Source organism: Oncorhynchus nerka, linkage group LG22, assembly GCF_034236695.1.
Source record: "Oncorhynchus nerka isolate Pitt River linkage group LG22, Oner_Uvic_2.0, whole genome shotgun sequence".
Lineage (NCBI taxonomy): Eukaryota > Metazoa > Chordata > Actinopteri > Salmoniformes > Salmonidae > Oncorhynchus > Oncorhynchus nerka.
In genome coordinates, this window is record NC_088417.1 from 47088339 (window position 1) to 47115255 (window position 26917).

At 44.4% G+C, this 26917-nt stretch overlaps 2 protein-coding genes across 2 annotated transcripts in view; both read left to right on the forward strand.

The window, feature by feature from the left end:
- The first annotated feature begins 10691 nt into the window (after positions 1–10691).
- LOC115105265 (uncharacterized) lies at positions 10692–15439 on the forward strand. The gene is made up of 6 exons (XM_029627067.2): positions 10692–11104; positions 11276–11347; positions 12699–13073; positions 13178–13268; positions 13675–13808; positions 14727–15439. The coding sequence occupies exons 2-6, from the start codon at positions 11305–11307 to the stop codon at positions 14891–14893; spliced, it is 810 nt and encodes a 269-aa protein (XP_029482927.2). The 5' UTR covers positions 10692–11104; positions 11276–11304; the 3' UTR covers positions 14894–15439.
- A 4410-nt stretch (positions 15440–19849) lies between these two features.
- The window catches only part of LOC115105267 (SH3 and PX domain-containing protein 2B-like), an 83608-nt gene continuing 76540 nt past the window's right edge, over positions 19850–26917 (forward strand). The window contains 1 exon segment of the mRNA XM_029627072.2: positions 19850–20311. Coding sequence (XP_029482932.2) covers positions 20240–20311 — 72 coding nt within the window. The 5' untranslated portion in view covers positions 19850–20239.

Sequence of the window (26917 nt, forward strand, 5' to 3'; positions counted from 1 at the left end):
GTGTTATCCAGTGGAACAGCTGCCAGTAGGCATTGCATGTATGGGGAGGGGGGTGGGGGGGTTTCTCCCAAAACATTCTATGACAAGCCAGAGAGGCATGTGTGCCCATGCGGAAGGGGATACATTGGAGGCAGGCAGGGAGGAAAGGAGGGGGAGAGGGGAGTATGTTGATGGGCAGGGATGCAGGAAGGGGGGGGGCAGGCAGGGAGGCTCTAGCTTGCCAACCCCAAAAACGTCCAGTCAGACCCAAAAGCCTGGATGTGTCACATAGTGTTAGGGGCCTGCCCTGGGTGACCGGGGGTCAGTCTCTTTCCATCCCATGACAAACTGACCTTGACTCTGTCCCCAGGAACATGCAGTTAGAGACACATCCAGTGTTCCCTACTATTTAGATTCACTACGATTTGATTGTCCTCAGCAAAGTCATGGCTGAATGATTGTATTCCTGTACGATAGTTGTATTCCTGGAATTGGGAGAGTATTGAATACAATTCTTTATTGATGCAGTACCTGGCTCAGAGAATGACTTGTGTGGCAGTAAACTTGAATTGTCTGTGCAGTAGGTATCAACCTAGTAAATTAATTCTAATGGATACAGATGTATACCTTTAGAGTGTGACCCCTACACGAGCCAGGATTTTTTGGGCAGAATAATTCCCCGTTAACATTTCAGGACGTTAGGGTCACGGGTTAAAAAGCCTGGTAAACACTTTCTTCCCCAGTAACAATTGACCTGAGGAAGGACAAGTTGCATGAGGCTAACCTTTGATACTGCAGCTCTCTAGAGGATCCAAGAGAAAATATGCTTTTTGGTTTTACAGCAAGGCAACAAATATTTAACAAATTAATACCGCCTCCCTGTCACGCCCTGACCGTAGTTCCTTTTTTTTGTCTCTATTTTGGTTTGGTCAGGGCGTGAGTTGGGGTGGGCATTCTGTTGTTTTTCTATGTTTTCTTATCTATGTGTTTGGCCTGGTATGGTTCCCAATCAGAGGCTATCTATCGTTGTCTCTGATTGAGAACCATACTTAGGTAGCCTTTTCCCACCTGGTGTTTGTGGGTTGTTTCCTGTTTTTGTGTTTTCACCTTTCAGGACTGTTTCGATTTTCATTTCTTTCATTCACTTTGTTATTTTGTATTCTCGTGTTCTGTGATAATAAATAATCATGGACACTTACAACGCTGCGTTTTGGTCCGATCCTTCCTACTCCTCATCCGATGAAGACAAAGAACGTTACACTCCCTTTGCTCTTTTTCGAACACACACACACACACAGGCATGCATGCCCACACACACGTGCACACATATACACAGAGACACACACATACACTCTCCCTCTGCCCCGCCCCACCTCTCCAAACATACAAATGAGAGGCTTCTGCCTATCAAAAAGCTGCTTTCCCCATGGCAACTGATAGATATTGTCCCTGTGATAAGACTGGACAATATTTCTATTAGAATTTAAGAAAAGACACAGACTGTATATAGTCACAACTTGTCAGAACAAATTTTCCTTTGGCCATTCAACAAATTCTGTAGAGTTAGTTTACAGTATAGCTGCTATTTGTTGTTTGCTGTCAGAGTTTGTAAGCTGGTCTATCATTGACTGCATCCCCCTCCAAGCACTTAGCAATCCTACAACAGCATCTCATCAACTGGGAACCTTATACACGTAACTCAGACATAAGGAACATATTTAGTGGAGGGTTCCAAGACACCCAGGTGCAGGATGAGGGGACTGGAGGCAAGCTGAGCTATGACCCCGTGGTGGCATATGGAGATGGGCATTGGCTCAAAAGGGGCTCTCTCATTGGGGCAGCTGCCATGCAGTTTGTACTGCACCTCCTCTCTAAAAGCCTTGGGGAGGCAGGGCCCGGCCTGGCTACGCAGGTCACCGTGGCCCCAAGATGTCGGGCAGGAAGTAGGCCGAAGCCAGACACAGTGAGGGCAGGTGGAGTGTTGGGGTTGGAGGAAATGGAACGGTGTGTCCCCCCCCCCCACTTAAAGTAGGTTATGTAGATAGCAGGGCATTTGTCATTTATGACAACCCTATTAATCATGGGAGGAGTTGTGTCAGAGCCCCAGGGGCCCCATGGGCCAGTTCTGCAGGTAGGATGTTCCTCTGGGTGTCTTAGCCCCAACCTCCATCATGTGTTGTGTCCCAGCTCTCTTGCTCTCTTCTCCCAGGTCTCCGCTAGAAAGTGATTCTCCTCATATCCCATCAGTGTACCCAAGTATCACTCTCTCTGACTCTCTCGTTCTCCTTTACCTATTCTCTCTCTACAGTATATATCTGTCCTCCTCCTCTGCCCCTCTCCGCTCTTGTCAGATCTGCTGTTTGTAAACATGTCTGCATGTCGAACTGTTGTGGCAGTCAGGGGTTCCTGGCTTTGGCATGTTTTGGGTTCACATTAGCCCTGACCAGATAACTCTACCCAGCCCTCCCGTTTTACACCTCCACCCTGTGTGTTGTGTCTGGAACGTGGTGATAGGATGGGGGTGTGAATTTGAGACACCTGTCTGAAGGTGGATCTGACCAAACAGGTCGAAGTTCCCGTAGATGAGGACTGGAACACAGAGATACAAATTGAAGATACAAATAATCAGGTGTTACATTTCAATGTGTACTCTGCCTGTGATAATGTTTGCCCTTTGATTATGAGACTAAAATGATTTGCGCCCTTGATAAAGATAAGCAAAAAGACTGTATAAAATAATAATACAATACTGAGCTATGCTGTTCTATTTGAAAATTCGTATTCAATGTTTTTTAAACTCCCTTGTCCTTGCCAATGACAAGCATACCCATAACATGATGCAGCCACCACCATACTTGAAAATATAAAGAGTGGTACTCAATGATGTGTTGTCTTGGATTTGCCCCAAACATAACACTCTGTTTTCGGGACAAAAAGTACATTTCTTTCCCACATTTTGCTCAAAGGGATATTTTTACTCCTGAACATATTTAGGCTTGCAATAACAAAGGGGTTGAATACTTATTGACCCAAGACAGCTTTTCATTTTGTATTAACTTGTAAACATTTATAAAACCTTAATTCCACTTTGACGTTATGGGGTGTAGATCACTGACAACAACAAAAAATCACACATTTAATCCATTTTAAATTCAGGCTGTAACACAATGAAATGTGGAAAAAGTTCATGGGTGTGAATACCTTCTGAAGGCACTGAATATCTTGAACCAAGCAAACTTAATGGACAAAGGCCCAAGCTAAATGAAGGGAAATTACAGTGAGAGTTACAGTGAGAACAGTGAGAACAGCTATGGATATAAGAAAAGTACAACAAGTAGACTAAAGTTTCCATGGTGATGGAAACGGGTGGTGAGACACAGTTGGCTGTGCAGAGAGCTGATGATGATGATGATCCATACATGACTCCACTGAGGGGCCTTGCTGCCTGGGCCGTCTACTGATAGGCGCTACATATTGCTGTGTGATTCCACAGTCATGTCACCTGGGTGTGTTTGAGACACCAGATAAGAAGGGATTTATGACGCCAGTCCTGCCAAGTCAAGGTGAGCTGCAAAGATATGTGGCATGTGGGAGGAGCTGAGGAGTGAGCTCCACCGCAGATGTGTGATAAAGCGTCCGTCTCCCGCCATTAAAACTAAAACACGCCTCTCCATTATCATACCAGCCATGCAGGCCAGTGGGGCCTGGGATAGGTGCAGTATATTGTAGAGACAGTGTATCCTGGTCGCATTCACCCTCTACATATCCTCAGACCAATGCATCAGTTATGCTCACACGTTCATACACACACTGCCTGTCCCTGTGGTAGTTGGTTATTGTTGGATTTGTGTGTGTGTGTGTGTGTGTGTGTGTGTGTGTGTGTGTGTGTGTGTGTGTGTTGTGTGTGTGTGTGTGTGTGTGTGTGTGTGTGTGTGTGTGTGTGTGTGTGTGTGTGCCAGTGTCTGTGTGTGTGTGCCAGTGTCTGTGTGTGTCTCAGGTTGAGTGAAACCATTCTCAGAGAGGTAAATATGTTGAACTCTCCTGGAGGCAGCTCCTCTGGTCCAACTCACAGGTGAAGCCAACCCGAGGGAGAGGGGTGGATGCAAGGTAGGAGAGGGTCCACGTCAGTCCCTCCTGGACATGGTTGCCTCCCCGTCCTGTCCGCCTGCTGGCCGGCGCGTGGCTGATGAAGATCATAAAGCTCCAGCAATGTTGTTCCTGGCCTCTCTCTCTCTCTCTCTCTCTCTCTCTCTCTCTCTCTCTCTGTTCCTGGCCTCTCTTTCTCTCTCTCTGTTCCTGCCCCCTCTCTCTCTCCCTCTGTTTCTGCCCTCTCTCTCTCTCTCTCTCTCTCTCTCTCTCTCTCTGTTCTCTCTCTCTCTCTCTGTTCCTGCCCCCTCTCTCTCTCCCTCTGTTTCTGCCCTCTGTTCTCTCTCTCTCTCTCTCTCTCTCTCTCTCTCTCTCTGTTCCTGTCCTCTCTCCTCTGTTTCTGCCCTTCTCTCTCTCTCTCTCTCTCTGTTCCTGCCCTCTCTCTCTCTCCCTCTGTTTCTGCCCTCTCTCTCTCTCTCTCTCTCCCTCTGTTTCTGCCCTCTCTCCTCTCTCTCTCTCTCTCTCTCTCTCTGTTCCTGTCCTCTCTCCCTCTGTTTCTGCCCCCCCTCTCTCTCTCTCTCTCTCTCTCTCTCCCTCTGTTTCTGCCCCTCTCTCTCTCTCTCTCTCTCTCTCTCTCTGTTCCTGCCCCCTCTCTCTCCCTCTGTTTCTGCCCTCTCTCTCTCTCTCTCTCTCTCTGTTCCTGCCCCTCTCTCTCTCCCTCTGTTTCTGCCCTCTCTCTCTCTCTCTCTCTCTCTCTCTGTTCCTGTCCTCTCTCCCTCTGTTTCTGCCCCCTCTCTCTCTCTCTCTCTCTCTCTCTCTCTCTGTGTTCCTGCCCCCTCTCTCTCTCCCTCTGTTTCTGCCCTCTCTCTCTCTCTCTCTCTCTCTCTCTCTGTTCCTGTCCTCTCTCCCTCTGTTTCTGCCCTCTCTCTCTCTCTCTCTGTTCCTGCCCCCTCTCTCTCTCCCTCTGTTCCTGCCCTCTCTCTCTCTCTCTCTCTGTTCCTGTCCTCTCTCCCTCTGTTTCTGCCCTCTCTCTCTCTCTCTCTCTCTCTCTCTCTCTCTCTCTCTCTGTTCCTGCCCCCTCTCTCTCTCCCTCTGTTCCTGCCCCTCTCTCTCTCTCTCTCTCTCTCTGTTCCTGTCCTCTCTCCCTCTGTTTCTGCCCCTCTCTCTCTCTCTCTCTCTCTCTGTTCCTGCCCCCTCTCTCTCTCCCTCTGTTTCTGCCCCCTCTCTCTCTCTCTCTCTCTCTCTCTCTCTGTTCCTGTCTCTCTCTCTCTGTTCCTGCCCCCTCTCTCTCTCCCTCTGTTCCTGCCCTCTCTCTCTCTCTCTCTCTCTCTCTCTCTCTCTCTCTCTCTCTCTCTCTCTGTTCCTGCCCTCTCTTTATCTCTCTCTCTCTCTCTCTGTTCCTGCCCCCTCTCTCTCTCCCTCTGTTTCTGCCCTCTCTCTCTCTCTCTCTCTCTCTCTCTCTCTCTCTCTCTCTCTGTTCCTGTCCTCTCTCTCTCTGTTCCTGCCCCCTCTCTCTCTCTCTCTCTGTTCCTGCCCTCTCTCTCTCTCTGTTCCTGCCTCTCTCTCTCTCTCTCTGTTCCTGCCCTCTCTCTCTCTCTCTCAGTTCCTGCCCTCTCTCTCTCTCTTTCTCTCTCTGTTCCTGCCCTCTCTCTCTCTCTTTCTCTCTCTGTTCCTGCCCCCTCTCTCTCTCTCTTTCTCTCTCTGTTCCTCCCCCCTCTCTGTTCATGCCCCTCCTCTCTCTCTCTCTCTCTCTCTCCCACTGTTCCTGCCCCCTCCTCTCTCTCTCTCTCTCTCTCTCTCCCTCTGTTCCTGCCCTCTCTCTCTCTCTCTCTCTCTCTCTCTCTCTCTCTCTCTGTTTCTGCCACTCTCTCTCTCTCTCTCTCTCTCTCTCTCTCTCGCTCTCTCTCTCTCTGTTCCTGCCCCTCTCTCTCTCTCTATCTCTCTCTCTCTGTGGAGTGAAGAGTGAATGTGCTTCGACTGCAGGGAGTCACTCGCTGTGAGAGGCTCTTTCTCCATGAACACCTCAGAATATGCTCCAAATAAATCTGCTCTCACTAGGGTAGGACTGACTGTAGTCACATACATCTCTCTATTTGCCCAAAATAAGACTCTAAGACAATAACAAGACATTGCATTTGTTGTGACATGATCACACAGTTTCTTTCAGACAGTTTTCTATGAAGGAATGTCAGTCTTTTCTGTATATGTGGCCTATTGCGACATACATGGCTATATGTGTGCCACAGTTGGCCAGTGGCAGCTTAATTTGGGGAGGACCGGAACAGAATTAATGTAATGGTGTCGAACACATCCAACACATGGTTTCTGTGTGTTTGATACCATTCCATTCACTCCATTCCAGCCATTATTATGAGCCATCCTCCCCTCAGCAGCCTCCTGTGACGCGTGGCATGTGGCCTTACATGCAAGAGGATCAGTAAGGTCTCCTGCCAGGTTGTATTGACCACAGAGCAGAGCTTCTCTCACAGCTATTTAACTTTAGTATTAATGAGCTCTCCTAGGAGTGGTTGGATCTCGTCTGACTGCTGCGCTATTGAACACAGCGGGTTTTATGTATGTGTACATTGCTGAGCACTCATCTAATTAGCTGGTATGTATTTGTACTCATTTCTCTCCGCTCCTGCATCGATGAATGCACATGCACATGTTTCTATCCTCACCGCCATCTCTCAGCATCTGTGGCTAAATGTCTTGGCCACTTGAGTGCATTATTTACTGAGGTTGTATCGTCCCCGTGGCGCTCTGTTGGCTGTAGTAACGTATCTAAATGTTAGATCTGTTGGATAGCAGGGAGAGTGAGGAGGAGACGAGGTAGCTAGGCAGCTCCAGGAGATCATCGTCAAACGTGCTCTTCTGCCAAGCCTTGTTTGTCACAGCCGCGACACACCGTTTCATGAATTTCAATTTTGATACAGAATCAAATGAAAAAAGGGGAGAAACTATGACAGCACGGATTATTAATAAGCAAACTGATTTTTTTTCTCTTCAGTTGTTTGAATGATCACGTTTCCTGGCATGAGAAGTCGCTCTGATTAACCTCTGTGTTCCATGCTGCAGCAACGTGCTTCTCTCTCCCTCTCTTTCTCTCTCCCTCTCTTTCTCTCTTACTCTCTCTCTCTCACTCTCTCTCATCAGCAAGCCAGACTTCACCCATAAGATCTTTCTGCCATCTAGAGGCCAATCTAATACCATGTGCTGCACTGTCATCCCAGTAGCAAAGCAAAGAGCCAGTATCAAACCTCACTCTTCATTTCAATCATTTTACAGAGGCACTTTTTAAAAATGATGACACCTTTTAAAGATACTTTCATTATCTGTGATATCTATTGTTTTTTTTTTTTACTGATATTTTGATGCCCAGTACACACCAACGATCTGACTAGCGAACCGACAGGGGATCTTCCAAATAAGGATATGGGTACATTCTCTCTAGTCCATCTGTGTTGAAGAAATGTTGTCGTTCTGGTCTTTCCTTTTCTTTTCTCATCTCTCTGTTTCACATTGCGTCTCACCGTTTTGCATGTGAGAATTTCACCCAGAGTGTTACATAACTTGTATCCCCTTACACAAGGATCTGTTTTTCTGTAAGAAAAACATTTTGCTCAGAGCGGCTGACGGGCGTGCGAGCATCACTTTGGCTTTAACTATGTGTGCTATCGGTGTTCACAAAGTGTAATTATACACGAAGTCTGCGCGGAATAACTTTATCAGCCAAGTGTGATGTAGAAATACAGTAATTATAGATACTGTGGGTGTAATTAGGAGCTTCTTAATGAACAGACTTTCAAATTGGATGTTGCGTGCATGATGGAGTCAGACTTGGGTAGATGTGCCATCTTGTGTAGCCTATATCCAAAGAGCGCATTTACACATTTACAGTGAAACTTTGGAAGCAACACTGCATCATAACTTTAGCAGTCCAATGTTCTTAGAAGGGAGGTAACATAAGTTACTTTGCAGTCTAAATGGATTGATAATCAAATGTTCTTTTAGTAGCTTCTTCAAGGTAAAAGCTGTTGAATCTGCCACTGTTAAAGGGGCAGCTGGTGGGGTGAACAGCTAACTGTTGCTGCAGGCTTCATGGACAGGGGCAGATGTTTCATTTGTTCCTCTGAATGTGTGAGCAGTAGTTTAAATGCTCCTTGGAGTCCCCTGCTGTCATCAAGTGGTAATCAGGGTGACGGACTGACTGAGATGTGTTGCATATGCTTCTATACTGAGCACTGCTCCTCATCTCGCCGCTTGCTGCTCCACCATGAATCTCCATCCTCTTCCTCATCAAAGCGCAGGGATGTGGCTTGCCTCTCCTGCTGTGATTCCGTATTCTCTTCACCTTCGCCGATCCGTCATGATCTGCCCCCTCTCCGCTTTGATCCAATACTGATTGACCCGTGTGACATTCACCTTGCCTGCCATGTCAAACAGCTCGCTCTCTTTGCTCCTACAAAGCCCCTTTGAAGTTCGGTACATGTTTTACCCGTGCAATTCTCCTGAGAGTTAGAGGTGTGGCCGTGTCGACCGCAGTGGTCACCTTTCTAGTCAAAGACTGGAGAGATACCTGGCATTCATGTTCATTAAGTGCTCAAAAGCAAATTACTTGTCTTGTCACGTGCTCGGTTCAATTCTCGTTGTGCTGACGTTACAGCAAAATCAAAGTAAAATGTCACAAAGGCCACCTGAGCATAACTCTAAAATGGCACCATTTATCCTTCATGTTAAACAAAGCGGTAAAATATACAGCATTAATGCACATCACTCAAAATGGTAGGTCTACCTGTTGCTATGGTGAACCATATATTTCGGACTGTGACACAGTATCCAGAGTAAAATGTGACTCATGGAGTATCCGATATTTGTAATTTCTCAGACATGTTTTCCTACTCCCCTGCCCTGGCATCTTCATTATACAAGTGGAAATAATAGCCATAGTTTACAAGGACATATTTAATCTCCTTCCTCATTTAATTTCACCATGACTAGGAGTCAATCAAACCAGTTAATTTACTGACATAAACAACATTGCTGACGTCTGCATTTTCTTTATTAGATGGGTTTAAATCCAGCCAATATAGAGAGGTGAAGTGTGGGAGGCTTTGGGTCTATTACACCGTTTTCTGAATCAGCCCTTCAACACGGTCCACAGGAGTTCAGGGATGCTGAAGGGCATTTGCGAGATGTACTGTCTGTGTTTTGAGAGGTGATCAGTTTTCCTGCAGGTGTCGAGAGCTAGACATGTAACTCGACTTCAGTAGCCTCTCCATGTGGTGTACTGTACACGGAAACCATGTAAGTGGAACACATTAGCCGTGTTACAGTGCCCCCTGATGGACACACCTGGGAAAAACACTCCTCCCGCCGAACTCCTCTCTTCCCTGAGGCAGTCTGCCTGAGCCCCCTCCCCAAGTCCCTCAGATATGTTTACAGATCGACTCGGCCAAGTGGTCAGGACTTGGAGCTGTGTTGAGATAGCTGATTCGCACAAAGCAGAGCTCCAATCCATCATGTGCTCCAGCATTTTGTGAGACAGCTCTTTTCCCCAGCTTTGAGAGAAATCAGGCTTTGCCAAGTAGCTGCATAGCTTCTAAAGCGGTAAAATATCACAGTGGTCCTTCTTCATTTTGTCTGCCAGTGGTTTGTGACTCCCACGAAATTGCTTGACCTCAACCTTTACAGGGAACTGTCCCTCTGTGGGCCTTTTCCTTAAAGATTGTTAGGCTTGAATGTCATTTTATGTTGCCCTCCATTTTGTGAAAGGGAGCGGGGAGTCAAGAGAATTAGAATGTATTTCAGGTTCTGGAGCAAGTGGTGCATTGCTGCAACTCGGGGAAGGAGGGAGTGTGGGGTAGAGATGGAAGGGGGAATGCTGCGGACACACTGTTGCTAGGAAACACTTGTGGCTTCTCCTCTTCTCTCCCTGTCTCCTTGAAGAAGCCAGAACAAAGTGACTGAAAGAAGCAGCCAGAGTGAAATGTCACTCGTATCCTCCAAGGAGTTATAGGGAATGTGGCGCATGTACCCAAAAGGCACTCTGAGCCAACATACCCCCATCTCTAATTCCTTGCCGTATGTCTATCAGCATAATCCCCCGAACAGATATTTGATTATCAAAGCCGCTCGGCTGAAAAGGCTCAACTCTCTCTGCCACCAAAACCCCTTTTCTCCCACCACATTAAGATTCAGAGTGTGTCGACACACCACCAGTGGCCTGGTCCAGTCCTATAACTCCCCCAGGGGAGGGAGGGACTATAACCCAGCTGTACTAGACATAACAGCCTGACTGGTGCTGTGCTGTTGGGCACACTTTGTCATCAAAGAGGCTCCCTACAGATTGCCCATCATGTGCTATGTTCACGTGGCAGCATTTGAATGGTCAAAATAGAGTGGAGTGAATTCATTTTATTGATTGAATGGAGTTGCATTGTGTGCCTGCCGAAAGCTAATTATCTCGTGAACTCGAGAATAATGTTTTTTTTATTTTTTTTATTTTATCTTGTTAAGTAAAGCTCTGACAGGCGGGCATGCAGCGGTGAGATGTACTCACGAGACTCAAAGGCTTCCGTCCATACTAACGCTGACGTGGCACGGTCACATGTAAAACCGTATTATTGCAGGATAAAACACGTGTTTTGGAGATATGATTACACCGGTATGGCGCTGAAGGAGAAAAGTGCTGTTTTGGTTCTGAAGGAGAGTTGAAGATGCTGAGTACAACGCTGACGCTGATGACGATTTACAATGTATCAAAGTCATAGCTGCAATGGATGCATAGATCTGGTAAGGTTAGCCTGGGTATAGCAGTTTCTTTAGGAGCGGAAACACAGTGAAGAATCGGTCCCGTCAGGAGAGAGAGCGAGAGACTGGGTGGATATGTTATTTTAAATGCCAATATCAATATTGACTGTGGTGGAATGTCCTGTGGCCAGGAGGGATGCATACTCAAGACTGGGCTGACCTGGTTTCACACAGTCTTCTCTTTGTGTTGGCCTCACGACACCCACACAACTCCTCCACAGGACTGGTAAGCACTGCACACACTTTACTATCAAGACCTAGCTTTACACGTTTGCCTACAATAAAGTCTCTATCTATTTGAGAATGTATTCAGTCTTCTATTTTGAATCAACTCTTCAAAATCGAATGCTTGCCGAACATTACGTAACAATTCTTGGTCCTATTCTTGTTTTTGTAGGTTTTGGAGTGCCCGTCCAAACTGCCAGAATGCTGTTAAGAATCTCCATGATCTCAGCTCTTCTTGCATACTGTAAGTATATTGTCCAGTAGTAAATGCAGGCTACTGCACCATGGAAGAGGGGTTGCAATTTTAAAAGTGGATTTCAGTCAAAACAATAAACACACTCCGTGCCTATCAACCCCACAACAACAGTGCATGAAGAGAACCATATTAAGTGGCTGTAAATGAATGTCAACAGAATCCTCGGGGGGTTGCGTCCGTTTATTGGTGGAATGGCTGTAATTTACAGCGTGATGGAGTGTTCCGTGCAACATTGCATCTAACCCAGGGTGCTAGGCGCTAGCTATCAGAGTGGCTTTGAAGGACTGGTGAGTAACAGGCAGCATCCCTCCCCCCTCCCACACCCCCCCCTTTTTTTCTTCCACCTTTATTTAACCAGGTAGGCTAGTTGAGAACAAGTTCTCATTTGCAACTGTGACCTGGTCAAGATATAGCCAAGCAGTTTGACACACACAACAACACAGAGTTACACATGGAGTAATCAAACAATACAATCAATAATACAGTAGAACAATCTATATGCAGCGTGTGCAAATGAGGTAGGATAAGAGAGGTAGGGCAATAAATAGGCCACGGTGGCAAAGTAATTACAGGACAGCAATTAAACAAAATAACACACTTATTAAGGCAATGAAACTATTCAACTGTCTGTCTCAGTACAATAAGACACTCTACCATGTAAATAGTCGTGTTGTCTACGTATCTGGAAACAGGGCTCCGCCTGGTTGTATAAAAACTACCAGTGAGTGCTATTTAACCTAACAACAAGTCCATGTGGACCAGCATGTGCAGTTAGTTGTGTTTGAGATGTGTGTTCATATCAGGGGCTGCCTGGGTAATCAATTAGTATTGATTTATCTAGAAAATCCAACCCCACTGCATTTCCTCGAGGTTACAATGGTGTCGCGTGTGCCAGAGAGAAATTGCTTTCCGTAAAGGCCTGACTATGCCTTAGTGATAAGTAGCTCATTTCAATTACAAGGGCCGGCCTGTGTGTTCAGGTGCCATGACTGATTGGAAATTCATTGTGCAGAGTAATAGAGTTAATGAAGATCCAACACTAGTGTTGAGGCCTGGGTGGGAGCAATGGAGGCCGGTCAGAATAACTACAACCTGCCCATTAACCTCGAAGCTTAGAAGTTAGCGCCTTGTTACGGTTTTACCTGTGGAGGCCCCTGCATGCTTACAACCTGCCCATTAACCTCGAAGCTTAGAAGTTAGCGCCTTGTTACGGTTTTACCTGTGGAGGCCCCTGCATGCTTTTTACAGCGTTGTTGCAGGACAAGTTCATTCATTGAGAGTGATTGAGAAGTCACCCCCACCTCTCTCTCTCTCTCTCTCTCTCTCTCTCTCATCCAAGTCCTGCTGTTTGGTTTTGCTCTTGAACGTGAAAAGCAAAGGGACGGAGGGGTCAAGAAGGTCGGAGATGTCATTGAAGTAAACAAGGATTTGAAGGTGGGAAAAGACAATAAAGGAAAGAAGAAGAAGGTTGAAGGTGTTGTTGAGGTCAAAAGGGATCCAACAGTGGGACACAACAAGAAGGGAAAGAAGCTGACCCGAAACGAAAAGGTCAAAGGGAAGGAGACAGGAAGTCCAAAAAGGGACAAGGAGTTAAGGAACGACACTGCCTGCTCCAGCGTCGGTGGCATCTGCCAACGCAGTTCCTACGTCTGTCAGGGGAGGTACCTGAAGGACAAGTGTGCTGCACCTAAGACACACCAGTGCTGTATGCCAGGTGACACACTACTCCATAACACTCTGCTTGGTAGTTCACATTAGGAGTCTTTTGGCTTTCTGCTATGTTCAGTGGTAACACAGTCTCATGTCTTGTCCCTACAGCCGGTGCTTGGAGCGTCCTGTGTGCCGGTCACCATAACAACAGAGTGAGGGGTTGTGACTTGTTTGGCTGTGGGGGCTTCAACTCTAGAAGGTCTCTGACATGGGAGGGGGCCTATTTTATCCTCTTTTGGGGACATTTCACAGAGCTTATCATACCTCTCTGAGCTTGACACTGCTCATGTTTAAACCACAGAAAGATGGGTTACGTTACATTATTGACACTATAGGTTGAAACACACGTCTAAGGCGGCAAGTAGCCTAGCGGTTAAGTTTAAGAGTATTGGGTCAGTAACCGAAAGGTTGCTAGTTTGAATCTCCAAAGCCAACTAGGTGAAAAATCTGTCAACGTGCCCTTGAGCAAGGCACTTAACCCTAATTGCTCCTGTAAGTCACTCTGGAGAAGAGCGTCTGCTATATGAGTAACATTGTAAATAGGCATGTCTAAATATGCGTTTGCATCAAAGGTTTAAACATATTTTGTATGTTTTCTCTCACAGAGATGATGACAGCCTCCACAAGGCAGTGGATGTGGTGTGTGACGATTACAGCATTGTCAACGCCCCCTTCTCAGGGACCCTGAGGGGGCCAGTGGTGGGTATCCAGTACGATGGCGTTAAACTTACCAACTCCGGTGAGCACTTCATACTGTACAGTATACACTTGTCGCTTCATTGCCGTAGATTTCACATTCAGCGGGAAAAAAACAACACGAGACTGGTAACTCAATGATGCTCCTATACCATGACTGTGAGAGCGGAACCTTGAACAGCTCTAACTAATCATTATAACCTTTCTAGACGATCTAGTAGCGTGTAATGGGGCTTTAGGTAGGCCTGTGTTCTGTCCAGACCAGAGGCTGATGTCTCTTTATGGCGGAAGTAACGAGGGATTTGGAGGGATTAGCCACGCTAGTGGAGGAGGGCTGAGATCCTACTGAACTCCCCTTTGCCTTTGACACTTGGACCTGGCTGCTTTTGAATTCCCATCAAAGGCAGCTAACGCATAATGATCTCCAGTAATGGCCGTCGTTAAGGCCGCAGCCATGCGTCTGCATTAGCCGTGTGCATCCTGGCCTGATAAGCAGCAGCGCGGGAAACGGGTAAACAACATTATTCTGGTCCTCGCTACCTCTAATTGAACCGCAGTATGGGGGGAACACATGTTCTGTCAGACTCTTTCATCTTTATGCAAACTGTGGCGTGATTGGGCCTCACAGGGAACAAATGAACGATCATCTGATTGCAGTGCAGTGTTGAAGAATGAGCGAATAAGCAGTTTTCCACGGCTTCCTAATGTGTGTTAGTGCCAGTTTGTTTTTGCTATCATGGCAAGAAGATCTGGGACTAAATGGGTATTGTTCATATTACTATTGTTTCACGCTTTATCATAACCAAGGTCTGATGTGCATCACAAGATGGTATTGTCCCACTGAGCTAAAGCCTGGGAAAGTCTTCAGGTCTTGGATGCTCAAGGTTACTCATCACACGCAAGGGTCGTTCACCGAGTTATCTCCCTTCCATTAACAGTATTTTCTTAATTTGTATGACAGAGTACTGTGTGAAGATCTTCAACATCCGTCCGTACCGCTACATGGGGCCCATCTCTCAGGGAGAGGCCCTGGGTTACCTGCTGCCCCTACAGGAGCGCTTCTCTGGCATCACTTCACACATGGAGCTGCAGATGTGTGACCGCTCCGACCCATCACCATACATCTGAACACTCCTGGGCCACATGTGACAGGCCTCTATAGACTGAGGCTGGGGACACAGATACTTTTCTGAACCCTAAATACTGATTTCCCTAATATGTGATGGGGAAAATAAAACTCTACATATAAACTACAACCATATTTCTCTTGGTATTCGTCTCTATGGTCCTCCCATGTGAGTGAATAGGCCAGGTACAACTGCAATTCTCCTTTGCACCAACAGAGGGCATTAAACAACAAAATGTTCCTCGATGCGGTATTCATAATGTACCACAAGATGATGCTACATCTCAACACAAACCTCTGTGTTGGGCTGAAAATGTATCACAAAAATAGCTCATCCACGCCAGCTTAAATTAAAGTGTGTGTAGGGCCTTCTATTTGGATGGCACTCTTAAGATAACAAAAAAAGAAGGCAAAGACAGTGGACAAGCAGTACTACAACCCCCTTAATTGTGTGTTTTTCAGCTAATTTTAACATTTGTGTCTTTCTAAATGTATCTGTGTTTTTCCATATATGAATGTAGTGCATGTTCAATAAAAGGCTATTATAAACTGGTTACTGAAGTAATTAAAGCAGTAAAAACAAATGTTTGTCATACCCCATGGTACACAGTCTCATATACCACAGCTGTCAGCCAATCAGCATTCAGGGCTGGAACCACCCAGTTGATATTTGCCAGTATAGAGTGCCCTTCAAACAACTGGATTCACATCAAGATCAGACAGCTCTGTTTGACAGATGCTGGTCTTCTTCTTTTGCTTGAGACGGGAAAGATAGGTAAGATATAGTCCATGTGCTCCTAACAACAAAAGACCTGTTCATTGTCAATCCAGACAAAAACATAAATAAATGTGCTCTACTTTCCTCGTGAGCTAATTTCAATGCTGGTAGACAGATGGTAGAGACAACATCATTTCACATTAAGAGCATATTATTCATGGCACCACTCAGATTCAAGGCAAATTATAGAAGTGTTCATGTCAGATTTATCTTGTGGGAAAACGTGCCAAAAGCCATTTGGCCTGTATCACCTGATCTACCTCCTCACGGTACATATCTGAAATGGGACTTTTGAAAGGATTCCAAAACAGAATCTCTATCACTGAGGATGCCAAATCATCAACATCTTTATCCATTGTATTACCTTCTACAGTTTCATATTTTAGTCAATGCTCTTATCCAGAGTAATTTAAAGGCACAATTGGGGTTGATTTGATTTGACGTGCCTTGCTCCAGGGAACATCGTCAGATTTTTAACCTAGTCGGCTCGGGATTCAAGCCAGTAACCCTTTCAGTTACTGGCCCACCACTTTTAACCACTAGGCTACCTGCCGCTCAGAGCCAACCCATTATACCTGCATTGTTTTTATGCTCGGCTCAGAGTTATACAGTATGTGTACAGAGTGAAGGAGGTTTCGGACATACACCAACCCCCTGTTGGTGACATCCATGGGCAACAGCTCAGCTGCAGCTTGAGTGAGTAGCAGCAGCTTGTGTGAATTTTGGCTCACCACCACCACAACCTTCAGGGAGGGCTCATCCTCATCACTTGATGTGTCAACTATATTTAATGATGACCGAGGCACGAAGACCAGGCACTGATGTTGAGTAACAGATAAAACCATTGGGTTTCTACCCCCTGTTGTTGGTCTAGAATTATTGTGGGCATAAGGGAAACTTGCCAGGCATATGTGTGGCATTCTTGAAGTTGTGCCTTGGTATACAGTCTTTGGCTGATTCTTAAGGATATTTATTGATCTTGTTTCACAGTAGATATTACAATGTTTACATTACAAAATCATATCGAATAATACAGGATACACTGAGTGTACATAACATTAGGGACATCTGCTCTTTCCATGACATAGACTGACCAGGTGAATACAGGTGTAAGCTCTGATCCCTTAGATGTAGATGTCACTTGCTAAATCCACGTCAATCAGTGTAGATGAAGGGGAGGAGACAGGTTAAAGAAGGATTTTTAAGCCTTGAGACAATTGAGACAGGGAATGTGTATGTGTGTCATTCAGAGGGTGAATGGGCAAGACAAAATATTGAAGTGCACCAGTTTGTGTCAAGAACTGCAACGCTGCTGGGATTTTCACACTCTGGCGAGTCCATGTCATGTTTCGTTCACAGTATAGGCTAATCACAAAATAATCAGAATGTAAATTAGTTACAATAAAGAGGCAGGTTAGCATTTTTCATAATGAATCTTGTTCTGGTGGCAGCTCTGCAGAGTGGTCACTAGCTGGCACAGCCACAAAGTCATAAAATCTTAATTTAAACCTAACCATAACCTTAACCCTAACATTAACCACACTGCTAACCTTAATGCCTAACCCTCACCTTAAAGTAAGACCAATAAGCTAATTTTAGTTTTCATGAATTATTACGATGTAGCCAATTTTGACTTTGGCCCATCTAGAGAGAAGGGTGTAAATGTGACCTACAATTTGGGGTGTCCACTTTGTACCTCTATTTTTGAAATTAGGAGGCGGGGCACTGCTTTCCCGCAGTTCTGTTAACAACGGCGAGGGCAGGTGTTTGGCAGGCTGGAGCGAGGGACACTGTGTGATAGCTAGGACTCCGGTACACAGCAGGAGAGTGCTGGGATAGATAGCTAGAGAACTAGGACACTGGTAGACAGTGTCCTTCGCCTATTGGGCACCGACCCTATCTTGCACTGACCCTACACACACTCACTAGACTATATATGCACGCCATATACACACTCACTCACACACTAATTTATACTCACAAACAAAACCCAAACACGTTCACATACACTACATACAGTACCAGTCAAAAGTTTGGACACACCAACTGTTCAAGGGTTTTTCTTTATATTTAATATTTTCTACATTGTAGAATAATAGTGAAGACATCAAAACTATGAAATAACACATGAAATCATGTGGTAACCCAAAAAAGTGTTAAACAAATCCAAATATTTAATATTTTAGATTCTTCAAAGTAGGCACCCTTTCCCTTGATGACAGCTTTGCACACTCTTGGCATTCTCTCAACGAGCATAAGAAATTATTTTTCTAACCGTCTTGAAGGAGTTCCCACATGTGCTGATCACTTGTTGGCTGCTTTTCCTTCACTCTGCGGTCCAACTCATCCCAAACCATCTCAATTGGGTTGAGGTCAGGTGATTGTGGAGGCCAGGTCATCTGATGCAGCACTCCATCACTCTCCTTCTTAGTCAAATAGCCCTTACGTAGCATGGAGGTGTGTTGGGTCATTGTCCTGTTGAAAAACAAATGATAGACCCACTAAGCGCAAACCAGATGAAATGGCGTATTGCTGCAGAATGCTGTGGTAGCCGTGCTGGTTAAGTGTGCCTTGAATTCTAAATAAATCACTGACAGTGTCACCAGCAAAGCACCCCACACCATTACACCTCCTCCTCCATGCTTCACGGTAGGAACCACACGTGCGGATCTGTTCACCTACTTTGCGTCTCACAAAGACACGGTGGTTGGAACCAAAAATCTCAATTTTGGACTCAGACCAAAGGACAGATGTACACCGATCTAATGTCCATCGCTCATATTTCTTGGCCCAAGCAAGTCTCTTCTTATTAGTGGTGTCCTTCAGTAGTGGTTTCTTTGCAGCAAATCGACCATGAAGGCCTGGTTCACTCAGTCTCCTCTGAACAGTTGACGTTGAGCTGTGTCTGTTACTTGAACTCTGTGAGGTGTTAATTTGGGCTACAATTTCTGATGTTGGTAAATCGAATTAACTTGTCCTCTGCAGCAGAGGTAACTCTGTGTCTTCCTTTCCTGTGGCAGTCCTCATGAGATGGTTTTTGCGACTGCACTTGAAGAAACGTTCAAAGTTCGTGAAATGTTCTGCATCGACTGACCTTCATGTCTTAAAGTAATGATGGACTGTCATTTCTCTTTGCTTATTTGAGCTGTTCTTGTCTTTTACCAAATAGGGCTATCTTCTGTATACCTACCTTGTCACAACACAACTGAATGGCTCAAACGCATTAAGAAGGAAAGAAATTCCACAAATTAACTTTAAACCAGGCACACTTGTTAAATGAAATGCATTCCAGGTGACGACCTCATGAAGCTAGTTGAGAGAATGCCAAGAGTGTGGAAAGCTGTCATCAAGGCAAAGGGTGGCTACTTTGAAGAATCTAAAATATTAAATCTATTTTGATTTGTTTAACACTTTTTGGTGACTACATGATTCCATATGCGTTATTTCATAGTTTTGATGTCTTCACTATTATTCTACAATGTAGAAAACAGTAAAAATAAATAAAAACCATGGAATAGCAAGTGTGTCCAAACTTTTGACTGGTACTGTACAAACACATACACATACACATGACACACACACACACATACTGACACAACACACACACACACCCTTTTACACTCATTATTTGCTGTTATTTGCTGTAGCTATTCTGTTCTTTATTTCACTCTCATTATTTTGTATTTTGTATGTTGTCTGCCTTCATGTACATATCTACCTCAAATGCCTTGTACCTCTGTAAATTTATCTGGTACTGGTACTTCCTGTATATAGCTCCATCCTTGTGTATTTTATTTTATTCCTCGTGTTATTATTTTTTAAATATTTTTTAAAAACTGCATCGTTGGGAAGAGCTCGTAAGCAAGCATTGCATGGTAAAGTCTACACCTGTTGTATTGGGCACATGTGACAAATACTATTTGATGCAATTGTTCCTAGGTAGCAAGCTAGCTAGGACACCGGTAGACAGTGTCCTTTGCACCAGAAAAACTCTGATAATACATTTATTTCGGAGGAAATCCAGAATATTAAAAGGGTCACACAAGCATGAAGATAGTATGCTCCAGGGGGGCCTTAATGCAGGAACAAATGGGATGCTCGATGGGGGCGTTTCTACGGACGCAGCATTGCCCACAAGCAGGAACGCCCGAATTGCTGGCCGCAATCACACACTATTGGATCAAGCAGAAATCGCTCAGTTCTGCCTCCAGGACAAGACTCATCCCAATAAACGTCAACCTGATTTAAAGTGTCGCAGGCAGGGCTGGTCTGTGGTGGAGGCTTTCCAGTTATCAAATTAGAGTCGGTGAGCTGGGATAGGCTGGGAGTTTGGTTCAGAGAAGTTCGGACATAGCCTACTGCGGGACGGGGCAAGAAGAGTAGCGACTGAATGTGGGACAGGAAATCTGACGTGGACCATCTACGAGAAATAATCGCATTTGTTGCATCCAGCAATCAAGGATCTCACCCGCGTGAATGACAAAGGTTGGGTGGGTAAACTTTGTCATTCGGGTCTGATCGTTCTAAAACCGGGCTGTTGTTTTTAGTGGAAGCGCTGAAAGAGAACATCATGCCAAGGCGGACCGTGCACGAAGTAACAGTTCAAGATGTCCAGAAGAGGAGAAATCCGAACAAACACTATGTGAGTCAACAAGTCATTTTTTTCTATGGTAGAGGACCGACCACATCTGTATATTGTAGGAAAGTACACGCCACAAAACCCTTATTTTCTTCGATTCATGTTCAGTTATAATATTTTTCGTTCGCTGGCTGCTCTGGTCAGGAAAGGTAAAAACAAAGGGAGTATCAAATTACATTTTACCAAAACAGTTGCTGCAAAAAAAGATTACAGTGCGACTTTGTTGCATTAATCTAAAGAAAATTAGAATGGAGGATATATATATATTTCTAGATTTATTTTTTCTTAGACCTGAACACTTGTCAACATCTGGAAATAACGGGGCGTCATGCATGCACTTTCCAGATGCTGGGTGTTATTTTACGTACAAATTCAAATACCTTTTAGGCCTATACTAGGCTACTAGTGAAATAATGATAGTAAAGCCTTTTGAACAGTGCTAAGAATGTACACCTGATTATGACTTTATTTTATTTAACTAGGCAAGTCAGTTTAAGAACACATTCTTATTTACAATGACGGCCTAGGAACAGTGGGTTAACTGCCTTTTTCAGGGGCAGAAGGACATGTTTTCACCTTGTCAGCTTGGGGATTCGATCCAGCAACCTTTCAGTTACTGGTCCAAAGCTCTAACCACTAGCCGCACAAACTTTAATAAACATACACATCACAAGACAAATATGAATAAGTGTGTTTTCCAAAACTGCTGCAACTTGGATGTTATATGACTATTACAGTAAAGTAGAGTACAATTCTATGCACCTGAGAAAGAACAATGAGGTCAACATGGCGGTTTTGAAAGGAGTGGAGGGCATGATAGGTGTCTGTGTTTAGAGAACCTGACAGACTTTTCCAAACATCCCGAGGACATTGGTCTAATGTCTATTTCAGAATGGTTGCGAGACAACCAGATATCTTTCCTGAAGTGGAGAATCTGTGCATTACAGTATGATTATTTGGGTTGCCCTACCTACCAGGCCTTTATGCTCTCCTATAGAGGGCTTGCAATTGAGTCACAAACTTATTTATATTATTTATTGAACCTTTATTTAACTAGGCAAGTCAGTTAAGAACTAATTCTTATTTACAATGATGGCCTAACCCGGCCAAAGCCTAACCCGGACGACGCTGGGTCAAATGTGTGCCGCACTGTTGGACTCCTAATCACGGCCGGTTGTGATACAGCCTGGAATCAAACCAGGGTCTGTAGTGGCGCCTCTAGTGCTGAGATGCAGCACCACTCGGGAGCCCAAATCACCTAGCAACCGCACCAGGCGCCATGTTGGAAGACCAGAGTCAGTGTGGTGGAAGTCCTCCTCATCGTCCACATGACTGGCTGTGTTTAACTTCTGGAAGGTTGCCCATTATTTCATCTTTCTAAGGACGCAGAAAAAGGAGGCAGTGGGAGAACCTATTTAAGTAGGTAAATATATTTTTTACATGATAGCTACAGGAACTTTGTGTGCAGGCTAACTCAAATGAGCTGCTAACATAATGTTTGCTAGCTAGCCAAGTGAATTAAATATCACCAGCTAGCTAACTTAATATTAGCTAGTTACCTAGCCATCTTGATTTATTTATTGTTGTAACTTGAAATGCATTTGTAGCTAGGTACGTTAGCTAGCTAGCTAACAGCCGTGGAAGAGGGTGAAATGACTACTAGCAGTTCCAGCTGTCAGAGAAGAGGGCGTAGTTTACTGTGGATAAGGCAGGTACTGTACCTTTGTGGGAGCATATTATGAAAAGATTAGTGAGGAAAACTGAGGACAGAGAGCTAGACCAACATAATATTCAGTGCTGTCTACTTTGAGTATAATGCAGCCTGTTTCTTTGTGATGTTTTCTGTCCGCAGATACCCAGTCTGCAGATGAGGTCCCAATGACTGTACCAAGAGAATAAGGGTACATCCTTGCATACCATGGATTATATGTGTACCTATGTTAGCAAATTTTGTCAATAAAAATACATTTGAAGTCACACACAATGTATAAACCTATTACAGATAGGGCAGGCCAACCCTGCTGGGTGTGCAGGCTTCTGTTCAAGCCCAGCACTAACACACCTGATTCAATTGATCAAACCTAATTAGTTGAAAATCAAGTGTGCTATTGCTGGTCTGCAACAGAAGTCTGTTCACCCAGTAGATCAGGGATCAGTGGAGCGAGTTTGGCCACCTCGGGTATTTTCTTTTTTTTGTTCACCTGAAATTAAGCTTTAGTAATAGCCTACCTGTTACTAAGATGTCTAACCTTTATGAGTTAGCTTACTTGTATACTTTGAAATTATATGAAAGTGTTGTTTCATTGAAGTGAAGTGTATAACTTAATATAATATTCAATGTTGATTTAATCACAATCCTGGAATAAAGATGGGAAGGGAATCTGTCTGGTTCTGTGTTTTATTCTTGACTGAACCTTTTTGGTTCAGTCATAAGCTCTCCAAATTAGTTTTATTTGATTGTCACTCTTTTTTCAGGAGATTAGGATATATGTGAATCCATTTTGCAGCTGATAATGACATGCAATGCCAATGCAGCCACAGGCCTACAGTACTACAGCTTTAGCCTTCTGGGCATTTGCAATGCACCCCTTGACATTGTGCATCTGAAGCAGATAATATCCTCACACATTGTTTACATATTGTCCAGCTATACAGTTGAAGTCTGAAGTTTACATACACTTTAGCCAAATACATTTAAACTCAGTTTATCACAATTCCTGACATTTCATCCAAGTAAAAATGAATTCCCCGTCTTAGGTCAGTTAGGATCACCACTTTATTTTAAGAATATGAAATGTCAGAATAATAGTAGAGAATGATTTATTTCAGCTTTTATTTCTTTCATCACATTCCTAGTGGGTCAGAAGTTTACATACACTGAATTAGTATTTGGTAGCATTGCCTTTAAATTGTTTAACTTGGGTCAAACCTTTCAGGTAGCCTTCCACAAGCTTCCCACAATAAGTTGGGTGAATTTTGGCCCATTCCTCCTGACAGAGCTGTTGTAACGGAGTCAGGTTTGTAGGCCTCCTTGCTCTCACACGCTTTTTCAGTTCTTCCCACACATTTTCTATAGGATTGAGGTCAGGGCTTTGTGATGGCCACTCCAATACCTTGACTTTGTTGTCCTTAAGCAATTTGCCACAACTTTGGAAGTATGCTTGGGGTCATTGTCCATTTGGAAGACCCATTTGTGACCAAGCTTTAAATTCCTGACTGATGTCTTGTGATGTTGCTTCAATATATCCACATAATTTCCCTTCCTCATGATGCCATTTATTTTGTGAAGTCACCAGTCATTCCTGCAGCAAAGCACCCTCACAACATGATGCTGCTACCCCGTGCTTCATGGTTGGGATGGTGTTCTTCGGCTTGCAAGCATCCCCCTTTTTCCTCCAAACATAACTATGGTCATTATGGCCAAACAGTTCTATTTTTGTTTCATCAGACCAGAGGACATTTCTCCAAAAGTAAAGTCTTTGTCACCATCTGCAGTTGCAAACCGTAGTCTGTTTTTTTATTAGCGGTTTTGGAGCAGTGGCTTCTTCCTTGCTGAGCGGCTTTCAGGTTATGTCGATATAGGACTCGTTTTACTGTGGATATAGATACTTTTGTACCTGTTTCCTTCAGCATCTTCCCAAGGCCCTTTGCTGTGGTTATGTGATTGAGTTGCACTTTTCTTACCAAAGTGCATTCATCTGTAGGAGACAGAACGCATCTCCTTCCTGAGCGGTATGACGGCTACGTGGTCCCATGGTGTTTATACCTGCATACTAATGTTTTTACAGATGAATGTGGTACCTTCAGGCATTTGGAAGTTGCTCCCAAGGATGAACCAGACTTGTGGAGGTCTACATTCTTTTCTGAGTTCTTGGCTGATTTCTTTGGATTTTCCCATGATGTCAAGCTCACCATACCTTCTCTGCAATCTGGTTTCAGAGCTGGTCATGGGTGCACCTCAGCCACGCTCAAGGTCCTAAACGATATCTTAACCGCCATCGATAAGAAACATTACTGTGCAGCCGTATTCATTGATCTGGCCAAGGCTTTCGACTCTGTCAATCACCACATCCTCATCGGCAGACTCGACATCCTTGGTTTCTCAAATTATTTTTAATTTTTTTTTTAACCTTTATTTAACCAGGCAAGTCAGTTAAGAACACATTCTTATTTTCAATGACGGCCTGGGAACAGTGGGTTAACTGCCTGTTCAGGGGCAGGACGACAGATTTGTACCTTGTCAGCTCGGGGGTTTGAACTCGCAACCTTCCGGTTACTAGTCCAACGCTCTAACCACTAGGCTACCCTGATTACCTCGCCTGGTTCACCAACTACTTCTCTGATAGAGTTCAGACTGTCAAAACGGAGGGTCTGTTGCCCGGACCTCTGGCAGTCTCTATGGGGGTGCCACAGGGTTCAATTCTTGGACCGACTCTCTTCTCTGTATACATCAATGATGTCGCTCTTGCTGCTGGTGAGTCTCTGATCCACCTCTACGCAGACGATACCATTCTGTATACTTCTGGCCCTTCTTTGAACACTGTGTTAACAACCCTCCAGGCAAGCTTCAATGCCGTACAACTGTCCTTCCGTGGCCTCCAATTGCTCTTAAATACAAGTAAAACAAAATGCATGCTCTTCAACCGATCGCTGCCTGCACCTGCCCGCCTATCCAACATCACTGCTCTGGACGGCTCTGACTTAGAATACGTGGACAACTACAAATACCTAGGTGTCTGGTTAGACTGTAAACTCTCCTTCCAGACCCACATCAAACATCTCCAATCCAAAGTTAAATCTAGAATTGGCTTCCTATTTCGCAACAAAGCATCCTTTACTCATGCTGCCAAACATACCCTTGTAAAACTGACCATCCTACCAATCCTCGACTTCGGCGATGTCATTTACAAAATAGCCTCCAATACCCTACTCAACAAATTGGATGCAGTCTATCACAGTGCAATCCATTTTGTCACCAAAGCCCCATATACTACCCACCATTGCGACCTGTACACTCTCGTTGGCTGGCCCTCACTTCATACTCGTCGCCAAACCCACTGGCTCCATGGCATCTACAAGACCCTGCTAGGTAAAGTCCCCCCTTATCTCAGCTCGCTGGTCACCATAGCATCACATAGCATTCTCAACTTGCCTACCTGGTTAAATAAAGGTGAAATAAAAATCTAATAAAAGCAAAGACGCACTGAGTTTGAAAGTAGGCTTTGAAATACATCCACAGGTGCACCTCCAATTGACTCAAATGATGTCAATCAGAATCTTCTTAAGCCATGACATAATTTTCTGGAATTTTCCAAGCTGTTTAAAGGCACAGTCAACTTAGTGTATGTAAACTTCTGACCCACTGGGATTGTCATACAGTGAAATAATCTGTCTGTAAACAACTGTTGGAAAAATTACTTTTGTCATGCACAAAGTAGATGTCCTAACCGACTTGCCAAAACTATAGTTTGTTAACAAGAAATTTGTAGAGTGGTTGAAAAACGAGTTTTAATGACTCCAACATAAGTGTATGTAAATTTCCGACCTCAACTGTATGTTCTCAATTTTAAAAAACGACACCAGTAGACTGTTTGAAACGTACACACAACTACTACTACCAAGTTTCTTTGCCCGATACTTTTCTCCCAGAAGGTCTGACTGGTACTTGGAGGAGCCACTGTGATGTTGAAGATGGTTTGGCTAAGACTAGCACAACAATAACATTGTCAATGCTAAATGTGTTTAAATTGTAAAAATTTAAATAAGTTAGTCTATTAGAAATACATTTTATTCAATGAGGCAAGGCAAAGCAGAGATCACACACAATACTTTTCATTGCACCATTATTAATGTCCAGCATGTTTACAATGTCATAAACAATAGTATTTTACATGTTGTACCAAATTATATTTTATATATTCATACGGTTTAAGGGGGAATTTCTGGCATGACGACAAGGTGAAGGTGCTCTCTTGTAAAACACACACAAAAACCATGGGGAAAACAAAGGGATAAATAATGAACATGTAATTGGGGAATTGAAACCAGGTGTGCAAAACAAAGACAAAACAAATGGAAAATGAAAAGTGGATCGGCGATGGTTAGAAGGCCGGTGACGTCGACCGCCGAACGGCGCCCGAACAAGGAGTGGGACTGACTTTGGCGGAAGTCGTGACATCTCTACTTAAATGGCACAACAGAATCATTCAGATTGACCAAAGCACAGCATATGACAACCACGTTGTATAACTGAGGGAAAGGGACAAAGCGGTGGAAGTAGAAACTGATGCTGCTGCAGCGTTGCTCGTCTTCACAGTGGGAATCCAGTCGACATGGGTGTCCTGATAGAGGTCAGCTGGTGAACCAACCGTACATAAACAAATTAGAAGCACTCCTGATGTTAGAATATCACTTCTTCAGGTCACCTGTACCATCAGGGCTCTTAATTGTTTTATGTTTAATTCATTTTTTTGTGTCATATAAAGATCAAATCTAACGTTGGGCTGGAACAACCAATAGTCAACACAGCAGGGTTTCCTATCCCATTGAGGCCTTTGTCCTATGCTGTAATGTCCATACATTTTCCCTCTTATGAATAAAGTTCTCAAC

Coding starts and splice junctions, on each gene's coding strand:
- LOC115105265 (XM_029627067.2), top strand. CDS start 11,305: ATGCTGTTAAGAATCTCCATGATCTCAGCTCTTCTTGCATACT. Junction 11,348..12,698: donor CTCAGCTCTTCTTGCATACT/GTAAGTATATTG, acceptor CTCTCATCCAAG/TCCTGCTGTTTGGTTTTGCT. Junction 13,269..13,674: donor GGGGGCTTCAACTCTAGAAG/GTCTCTGACATG, acceptor TTTCTCTCACAG/AGATGATGACAGCCTCCACA.